At 42.7% G+C, this 10664-nt stretch overlaps 1 protein-coding gene across 2 annotated transcripts in view; it reads right to left on the minus strand.

Moving 5' to 3' along the window:
* Positions 1–10664, minus strand: part of Slc14a2 (solute carrier family 14 member 2) — a 435832-nt gene that overhangs the window by 48544 nt on the left and 376624 nt on the right. For both annotated transcript variants that reach the window (XM_031366111.1, XM_031366112.1), the window contains 2 exons: positions 8572–8700; positions 4397–4589 (listed from right to left, as the gene is read on the minus strand). In XM_031366111.1, coding sequence (XP_031221971.1) covers positions 4397–4589; positions 8572–8700 — 322 coding nt within the window. The remainder of the gene's footprint in view (positions 1–4396; positions 4590–8571; positions 8701–10664) is intronic.

Below are 10664 nucleotides of genomic sequence, written 5' to 3' on the forward strand. Positions count from 1 at the left end.
TTGTTTTATCTGATGTATTAGTTTTTGTTTTGTCCTATTCTGATGTATTAGTTTTTGTTTTATCTGATAACTTATTTATTATTATCCTCTGGAAGGATGCTTTCTGATGAGAGGCAGAAATGGAGTGGATCTGGATGGGGGGTGGGGTCATGGGAAGGAACTGGGAGGAGGAGAGGGGGCGCGGAAACCACAATCGGGATATACTATGTGAGAAAAAAAATCTATTTAGAAAAAGAGAACAAAGAAAAATGAATAAAAATTCACAATTTAGAAAAAAATTCTGTCATTCTTTTCTGTACTAGCAGATCATGTGACTCTAAGAGATGAGAGCCCTTTGTGGGTGAACATAAACACATGATTAATAACCATATAACAATTGATTAGGGATTCTCTGTTCACTGGAACCTCTGGGAGCTTTCAACAATAAACCTAGCCTGGCTTCTCCACAGGGGACCTGAAGAAAACTATGTTCTTCCCCGGCTGCACATGAATATCACCCATGGGCAGTTCAATGTCTGTTGCCTGTGCCCTGGGCTACTTGATGCCCTACCCTACTTGCCCTTGGGGATTGGGAACAAGTTGGCTCAGAGTCAACAACACAGACTCTGGGAGCAGGTGAGAAATGCTGTACCAAGCTCTCTGAACACTGATGCAAGCTCCTTTAATACCCTCCACCTGCTCCCCATCGGTCCCATAAAGTCTCCTGAACAGCAGTTCTTGATTGGCTGACATTGTCTGCACCAACAATCCTCGGTCTCTCAGGCAGTCCTCAATTAGCTCCTCCTATAGAAAATGCTCTTGAGGCTGCACAGCCCCCAGCATTTACATAGAGGTGGCCCCCACTGTTCCTGCTACAGATGTCTACTGGATTCATAGATCACCCACTTTGTCCTTTTCAGAACTCTGTGGTTATCGATAGAATTCTATTTTAGAATATGTCTGATTTCTTTAGGGAGCAGTGTTTGACTCCTAGAGAACTTTCAAATGTTGGAATCTCTTGTTTTCCAGTGGGTGGCCTTTAATAATGAACTTTGCTACAAGCTTAAGGAAGCAATAATGGCAGTGGGGCCTGGGTCCTAGTCTTATTTTTAAGGACCCAGGAGATGTGGGCTGGCAGTCTCAGTAGGTATCCAATGACAGGTGGACATCTGAGGAATGAGGAATGTGGAGTCCAACTTTCACCTCTCCATCTGGGAAGACAGGTTGTAAGCCCAAGCGGTCAAGAATGAGAGGCATTTGGGGACAGTGTCCTTGGATATTTAGAATGAAGCGCTTCCACCTGCAGGGGTCCATATTTTAGCCTGTGTGCTGCTGCTGCCCCATACTGCCCTGCCAGGCTACTGCAGACACCTGAGGTAAAGGGCAGTCAGGTGGACAATGGAAATTTACAGAGCACCTGCCTCCCTTTCGTAATTCTCAGGTACCCACAGGCTGCTTATTCAAAGAGGAAGCCCATCTATTCCGCTCTCTCAGGGTAAAAGTGAGAGGGAACTGATTCTTCCAGATTCATATTTGGATGGTGTTGGGGAGAGAATTTGCCAGCTGTCAAGAGTAGTGGAGTTCTGGGCAGCTGAGAGGGTGAGCTTGGGCTTCAAGGTACCTAGATTTGTGTTCAACCATTTTCTGTGCACAGTCTAGCATCTTTTCTCTGTGACCTATATCACACTGGTCGCCACAGCCCTGAGACATATGCCTTTGCACATAATAAGGTAAAGCCTCTTTCTTAGTTGAGCCACGAGGTGCCTGTGGCTGACAGAGGCTCTGTCCTTTTTGCCTGACCTCCCACAATGAGGTTTAGCTTTTCTTCCTGTTCCTTTTTTCTACTGGCTTGCCCCTGGAGCCAGGCCTTCCGTAAAAGCAGGGCTTTGATTTTTCCAACTTCGTGGGTTTAGGTCTCAATCCTACTTCTTCTTTTTTTTTTTTTTTTCAAGACAGGGTTTCTCTGTGTAGCCCTGGCTGTCCTGAAACTCATTCTGTAGACCAGGCTGTCCTTGAACTCAGAAATCTGCCTGACTCTGCCTCCCAAGTGCTGGGATTAAAGGCGTGTGCCACCACTGCCCGGCTTTAATGCTTTTTTTCCCCCCTCAATCCTACTTCTAAGATCTTGCTGCACTTAGCTCCAGAACAAGACAGAATTTAAAAAGAGAAAACTTTCTGTTTTAAGGCAAGAAGAAGTACTTTCTGGCAAAGTATTCATGAAAAATGTAGTGCCACCAAGGACTGCTTGACAGCCAGCCAAGTGTTTCTAAACTCAAAATCCCAATGACTTCAAAAATCTCTCATATTATTTGACCTAGCATTTGATGCACAGGAAAGTGGGAAAAAGTACTTCTTTTTGGACAGGATCATGTGTAGAGTGTGGCTGTCCCTGGAAGACCTTGCAGTCTTCCAGCTGGGAGCCGAGTACCAGCAGAGAGCCACACTGGGCTCACAGGACCCAGAAGTCAAACCTGTTTATATCTGAGGATTTGGATTTGTTTTCAAACACTGAAAAGACCACGGCAGAGTCAAAGTCTAGGTACTCTAGGAAGCAGAGCTAGAAGCGTCAGGTAAATATAAAGAAGATGGATTGCCAAGGACCACAGAGAACATGCCTATGATTAAGGGGTCTGGTGATAGGTGCTCTTTTAAAGAAAAGTTTCAGCATACAATGACTGCCCCAAGCTGAGGCAGATCCCGCCTGGGAGTATGAGATGGTGGTTCACAGCTTGAATTCTGCAACCCCTACTTGGGTATTAAGCTAGATACTAGCTGCATGTTGTCCTTGGACAACTGTTTCTGTGCCGTAGTTTCTTCATTTGTAAACTGGGAGTGATGGCAGTACCCATGGGGTGAAATGAGTTAATATAATACGGTGTAGGATAGGGTGGTACATATTCAGCTGGCATTTATACAACACTAAAGTATTATATGTGATACTAAAGTACTAGTTCGCAGCTATTTCTACCTTCGTTAACAAGGCTGGGATTTTATAATTCTACATACTTTTAGAATATTATGGTAGATTTTTATTATACCTCTTAATCCTCAATGTCTAGAGATCAAAAGAGTAAATAAACATGGCCATTTGTAAGCAGGTTATAAGTGGAACTCCTCAACTCTGGCTTTATTGGCATCTCAATGATATAATTCTTTGCCGGGGGGAGGGGGTTATTCTGTGCTTTGTAGGACATCTAACAGTGTTCCTGGATTCTACTCACGAGGCACTAGTACTCTATTATCTTCATATCTCCATGCATACACGTGTGTGCCTGTGTGCACGTGTGCATGGTGGGTATGAGTGTGGGCACCTGTGGGCCACAGCACATGTGTGGAGGTCAGAGGAAGGCCTCGGGAGCTGGTTAGTTCCACCCAGTGTGCATTCTGAGGGTTGAACTCAGGTGACTTCAGATTATCAGACATGCATGGCAAACACTTTTATCTGTTAAGCTACCTCCCTGGCCCAGTAATCATTCTTAAACCCTCCCTTCCTCCAGTCCTTTCCATCTTTCTTCTCTGGTTTTTAGACATGTATCCCCCGCTGGCCTCAAAGTTGATATGTAGATGAGGATTAGCTGGTCATATCGTTCCCACGTTCCATGTGTCAGATTCCAGCCATATGGCTCTACACTTGGTGTATATGGTGCTGGGGATCCAATTCGGGACTTCATCTATTCTAGGCATGCACTCGACCAACAGAGCCATATCCTCACCACTGGTCATGCTTGACAATAAAAAGTATTTCCAGACATTGACTAAAGTTTCCAAGGAGTGAAATTACCCCCTGCTTGAGAAGTATTGATAGAGTATGTGAGAAAAAAAAATCTACCCCATCTTCTCTAGATAATACTCAATTCAATGCTACTTTAAAGTATCGACTAGTCTCTTCCTGACTTATCAAATGGTCCATCTCATCTAATCTTTCCACTCAATGGCAGTGACCCTGCACTGCCGACTTCACACTCATTGTTCACTGTGGGTTGTCTTTGCCCTCCTGCAGAATGTAGGTTTCATGATTGGCTTCTTTCAGGTATATTGTTGGCATCTGAAAGTTTCAAGAATGTGATAGCTATCTAGTAGAGATTTGTTGAATGTATGGATGCAGCTTCAAGTCTTTCTAGCCTGTGTGGAGGCCATCATTTGGCCTCTTTCCCTCTTTCTTTTAAATTGAGACAGGTTCTCATTGTGTAGCCCTGGCTGGCCTGGAGATCCCTATGTAGACCAGGCTGGCCTTGAGCTTATAGAGTTCCACCTGCATATACTTCCTCTGAATACCATAATTAAATGTATGTACTGCCATGACCAGCCTCATCTGATTTCTGTTGATGGATAGAACCTGGCTAATCTATAAGCTGGTAAGTTAAAGGATCCATAGCAGAGTCCAGGGTTCTCCACTCATTGCCACTGGGTAACTTACCAAAGGCATTTCAATCTCTGTCCAGGTGATATTGGGAGCTGAAGACACAGGCTCGACAAGCGTTGTGGGGAAGAAAAGGTTGTAGTGGCCCGTAGCTGCCAAGTACAGTGTTAAGGCCATGTTGAAGGGCAGTGTGAAGACTGGCAGGTCCCACTTGGTGAAGATGGTACTCAAGGCACTAGAAATAACTGGGCTGTAGCAAGAAGACACAAAGAATGAATCACAGTGAGTATCCTCAGGCTTTATCTCTGGCCATCGGAGTATCTATCATCCCCGGTCTTCTTGTTTCCCTTGGGATTCTAGTGGTTCACTGCTCTGGGATTGTGAAATTCTCTCAGTTTGAGAAAGCCAATTACAAACACGGTAATTTGAATGGAATACCTTGTGAAATAGTTTAAATACTTCTTTTTTCCCCCCTTTAACGGAGAAAACCAAATGGAACACGATCCTTATAAAATGTCATTTATTGCCTGTGGCTCATTCAGATGTGTACCAGCTGTGGCCTGTGACAGTATTTGTAGGGTCTGACTTTCTAGACAGATGATACTATAACGTGTAGGCAATGAACAAGGTTGGCCTTTCTGGACCCACTCTGGGGACTGCCAGGTAAAACATTCAGTTGTTTGCACACTCTGCCTCCTTGGTCTCTGGTCTGTTCCTGGGAAAGAGCATGGATTTTGAACAAAATTGAGCTGAATGCAAATCAAGGCTCTTAGAACTTATAGACTAAGTTAACAATGTTAAGAAATACATCGTCTACCGGAAGGGACTAGCCGCTCCAGACACCCTGCACACCTCTCACCAAATAGAGCTGAATGCAAATCAAGGCTATTAGAACTTATAGACTAAGTTAACAATGTTAAGAAATACATCGTCTACTGGAAGGGACTAGCCGCTCCAGACACCCTGCACACCTCTCACCCTCAGAGGCAGCTGGACTAGACAGAAAACTCCATGACCTGGTTGCACAGCCTGTCTTTAATTAGGGGCCATGGATCTCACATGGGCATACAGGCCTGCCTGAGTTTAATAAACCGCAATCTAGTTCATGCTTGCTTTTCTCTGCTTCTTTCTGTCTACATCCCTTTCTGTCTGGGTCAACCACAAGGTTTTATTTACTTCATAAAAAAGTGAGGCGATGAGACAGGTTTCATTTTCTAGTCCATAAAAACCCACACCCTGCCAGCCTTTGATCACTGCCTCTCTGCCTCCCATGTTTGCTGAAAGTGGCCCCGCTGATTGATTACAGTAACGTCTCCCCCTGTTCTTAGGTTCGGATCCTTCTCAAGGGTCTTACTCTTACAATAATCTTTGTAGCATACATCTCTTTTCTCTCCAGGTCATCCTTGCCAGGCTATGGTACACTTAGATGTGTCTAATTTCCAATATTCTGTTTCCCTTGGCATACACCCCTTTCCCGTGTCTGCTGTTTCACAGCCCCCCCTTCCCCCCCCAGAAGGGCCGGTGATCTGTTAGCCCAACCATTCTGCTCCTGTTGTTCCTGAACCCCATCCAGTCAGGTATGTGTTCTCAATTACAGCACAGAAATGGCTCTTGTCAAATTCACTGAATGACATCTCACTTGGCTAGTCCAGTCACTCCCTTCCTCTTAAATTAAAATTGGAATCTGGCACTGTATGGAAATACTCTCTGTGTGGGCTACCACGACATGGAACTTTCTTAGATTACTCTCTGCTTACTCCATCTCAAGTTCCTCGCCACGACATTATCCTTTTTTCCCTGCCAGACATCTAGCTTTTGGGAGACTCCTTGGTTCTGACTTGGACTCTATCTCTCTTCAGCCTTCTCCTTCGGGTGATTTTCTTTAGTCTCCTAGATGAAACACCTTCTGTGTGCTTCTGCCTTTCAGATTTGACTCCATCGATCTTCTAGATCTCTATGCCCAGCTGCTGTCTCAACACCTGTGTGCGGAAGTCTAAACACAAACTGTTTAGGCAGAGGTTTTGTTTGCTTCGGGCTCCCTGCTTTGCTCATAGATTGCTACATAGCCCATACACTCAGGCGAATGACAGTGGTGTACTGAGTACCCCTCCCTTTCTTATCACCAGCTTCCCAGAAAGCCTTACTGCCTTCGTTTCCCTTAAACAAACCCCAAACTCAGTTTCTTCTGGAGATGTTCATGGATCTTACCCTAGTCCAAGAGCTCCTGTCTCTGTGGATCTTTTTAGTGAATCTTAGGATTCTGCATCCACTCTTGCTCCATCTAAACCCATTCTCCACTTTGTAGGCAATGACGCTTATTTGGTTTTGAGTTTACATTATTGCTCTAATCAAAACCTTGCATCTGTGTTCCATTTTTATTACAGATGTAATAAAACCCAAAATATTTATAGAGCAGATATGGTGCTAGGGACCGTCATCTACTCTCATTTCTTGCTACATCTTTGTCACTTTTAGGGTCCCAGCCTCTCTGGTCCTGTCTCTATTTCTTGGATCCATCCCATCCTCCATTTGGAGTCTTCTATCTGAGGCATCCGTCACCCTGGCTATTAGATGGCACATGACTTCCTGTCATATAAGTAACAACTTAAATTCCCCATCTGCAATGGGTTTCTCCCTGATCATCCATGTTTGGAGCCACTCTCACGTTTCCCAAAGCATTAAACACATCTTGAAAGAACTTTTATTTACTAGTTTATAAGTTTACCTCCTATAAACTAGTTAATAAAGAAAAAAAACCTCATAAACCCAAGAGAACAGCAGTTTCTCAGTAGCCACATTATCAGTAGGTCCCTGTGCTCTGTGAATAGTTTCAGGCACTGAGACTCTTGTCTATTGGATGAATCTTGAAAATAACAATATAATCCCTAGGCTGAATTTTAAGGGCTGTATGGTTGGATTAATGAATGCAGCAGAGTAGAGGCAATACAGAATTCCACCCAGAACAGGACCCAGTGGTTTTTGCCTTTTAATTTGAGAAATGGGGTTGGAGTTATTGAATTCTAAACTCCCATCCAGTGCCATATGGCAGAGAGGCCGTGTGGAGGGGTTGAATCTATGTAGTTATAAAACAACACATGCAAAAGAGGGTGAGCGTTGCTCCTCCCTGAGGGGCCTGTGGGGAGCATTAAGGAAACCCCCACAGAAATGGCCGTTTTATTTTTTGTCCCAGTGCATCAAGGAAGATAGAAACCCTCAAGAAGAAAAATAAATTGCCCAGAATGCCTAATGCAGTAATTTATTTGCAAGCACCACGAAAGCGCATTGAAACAGTACTTAAGCTAAATTGAACTAACTGGTTTTAGGAACTCCAGACTTTGAAACCTAAGGAAGGCATTTACTTCTTGGAGATGTTAAAAATAAATCACTATGTCTGATTTATTGCTGAGAACAGGAATAAATCACCATGTCTGAGAGGAGTTGAGAGCACGGTGGTAGAGATGTGCAATGCGAAATGTTGGGGGGACATGGGTTCATGAAATAACAGGCATACTGTTGGGTATTTTTGGACACTTTACTGACCTGCTATAAATTCAAGCAAAATGAAGATCATATGTGTGAATGGCTAAGTACACTCTGTATTCAGCAGGTGTTTGTTCCTAACTCTCTTTCCTTTTGAGGAAGCTCTCAATTGAAAGCTCTAGTTCAAAGGCTGTGCTTCGTGTACAAAGCTCCTAGTCCAAGAAAGCCTTGTGATTCTAGTGTGTGCATTTTCAGATTAGAAGGTTTAGTTAGGCCAGGAAGTGGGTAATTCCCATGTAGCCTGGAGTTTAACAATGCAGATTCTAGAATCAGAAAGCCAGCCTCAAATACTCTGAATGTGTGACCTGGAATGTGCCTTCTCTACGCCTTAGTCTTAGGACCCACATTGGGTGGCTCACAATCACCTGCAAACTATAAATATAATCATACCTCAATTAGCATTGTGCCTAGTATTTACAAACTATTCAATAAATGTCAGCCTTTATTACTTAGGACGGAAGATTGTCAACTCAGTAAGACATGTGGGTTTTTTTCCTGCTTCAACAGATCTCTGATAATCCTTATCCTCACTTAACCCCACTGGGTTGCTTCTAAAGTCATGAATTTAGGGATTTTCATGGTGTCTTGCCAGATAAACTCATCTGCTTCTGGAGACACTGGGCTACACAAGTGTGCATGAATCATCCCAACCAAGGAGCATCTCTGTGAGCAGAAACGGGGAGGTGCCTCACCAGGCCATGGATGTGAAGGTCACAGGAAACAGAAGCCACCAGTAGTAGTCTAACTTCTCCGAGAAGACAGCCATCAGCAGTCCCACCAGCATCCCATTGTAGCCATGGAGTCCGGAGGCGATGGCTGACCTGGGTTGGGGTAGACATTATTTTGCATTAACCTTTGATAGTTGAACGTGTTGAACTCTTCCCTCTCAGAACTCTAGAATCTGCGTCATTGAGATGTTTCCTTTAATGAAGTATAAGAGTTGAAATAATTTCTTTCATTTTATCAGATCACAATAGAATAAAATGAATCAACAGAAAGATGCCACAGAAATTACACACTGGGGTCTAGAAAGAACTCAGTGGCTAAGAGCACATAGTCTTCCTCTACAGAACCCAAGTTTGAGTCTCAGGACCCACATTGGGTGGTTCACAATCACCTGTAACTCCAGCTCTGTGAGATCCAATGAATCAGGTCTTGTGCACTTGCTGGTGGAAACACACACACACACACACACACACACACACACACACATTATTAAAGTAAATAAAAATTACTATAAATAAAATAATTATTAACCTATTCACTTTAATAATTATTATAAATAAAGTAAATTATTATTAAAAATAAAATAAATCTTTAAAAAAGAAGTTGCACAAGTACTGGAGACTGAAGTGTAATTTCTTGAATGAACAGTGACTCACTGAAGAAACTAGGGAAGAATTAAAAAAAAAATACCCTAGGATGAAGTGAAAATGAAGGAGGAACTTCTCAGAACTCACACAGTGCTCTGAGGTGGTTCTAAGAGGAAACTCTATGGTCGTGATGCTTGCATTAAACTCTACAGTCATGATGCTTGTATTAAATTCTATGATCATGATGCTTGCATTAAACTCTACAGTCATGATGCTTGCATTAAACTCTACGATCATGATGCTTGCATTAAACTCTATGGCCATGGGTGCTTACATTAAACTCTATGGCCGTGATGCTTGCATTAAACTCTATAGTCATGGATACTTACATTAAACTCTATGGTCATGATGCTTACATTAAACCCTATGGACATGAGTTCTTACATTAAACTCTATGGACATGAGAGTTCACAATAAACTCTATGGTCATGGGTGCTTACATTAAACTCTGTGGACATGTGTGTTTACATTAAACTCTATGGAAATGAGTGTTTACATTAAACCCTATGGACATGAGTTCTTACATTAAACTCTATGGACATGAGAATTCACAATAAACTCTATGGTCATGGGTGCTTACATTAAACTCTGTGGACATGAGTGTTTACATTACACCCTATGGACATGATGCTTACATTAAACCCTATGGACATGAGTTCTTACATTAAACTCTATGGACATGATGCTTACATTAAACTCTATGGACATGAGAGTTCACAATAAACTCTATGGACTTGAGTGTTTACATTAAACCCTATGGACATGAGTTCTTACATTAAACTTTATGGACATGAGAGTTCACAATAAACTCTATGGTCATGGGTGCTTACATTAAACTCTGTGGACATGAGTGTTTACATTAAACCCTATGGATATGATGCTTACATTAAAAAAAGTCAGTGAGCTCCTGAGAAAGAAGCCCAACACTACAGCTCAGGGCTTTTGAACAACTAGAGCTGGTCGAACCTCAGACCAGAAGATGGCAAGAAATATTAAAGTATTAAGGGCAGAGACTGGTGAAATGGGAACTAAGAACAAAACCATAGACTCAACCAAAGATTTTGACTTTGGAAAAAATAAGATTGATCAACCCTGAGCTAACCCAATCCAAAGAGGGAGAGCGAAGACCCTGTAATATCAGCAGAAATAAAGCTGCTCCAGGAGTCAATGAAATCCAGAGAGTTGCTAGGAAATATTTTAAGTACTTCTATTAAAAAAACAAAACAAAACAAAGCGAAACCGAAGGTCTGGATAAACTGGAAGGAGTGGATACATTTCTATATAGACAACTTAATAAATACAGACCAATAACAAGAGTTGAGATTGGGACAGTAATCAAGAGTCACCTGACATTAACCCTAACCCTCACCCTCACCCTCACCCTACTCTAACCCTCACCCTCACCCTCACCC

The sequence above is a fragment of the Mastomys coucha genome, unplaced genomic scaffold (genome assembly GCF_008632895.1).
Source record: "Mastomys coucha isolate ucsf_1 unplaced genomic scaffold, UCSF_Mcou_1 pScaffold13, whole genome shotgun sequence".
Lineage (NCBI taxonomy): Eukaryota > Metazoa > Chordata > Mammalia > Rodentia > Muridae > Mastomys > Mastomys coucha.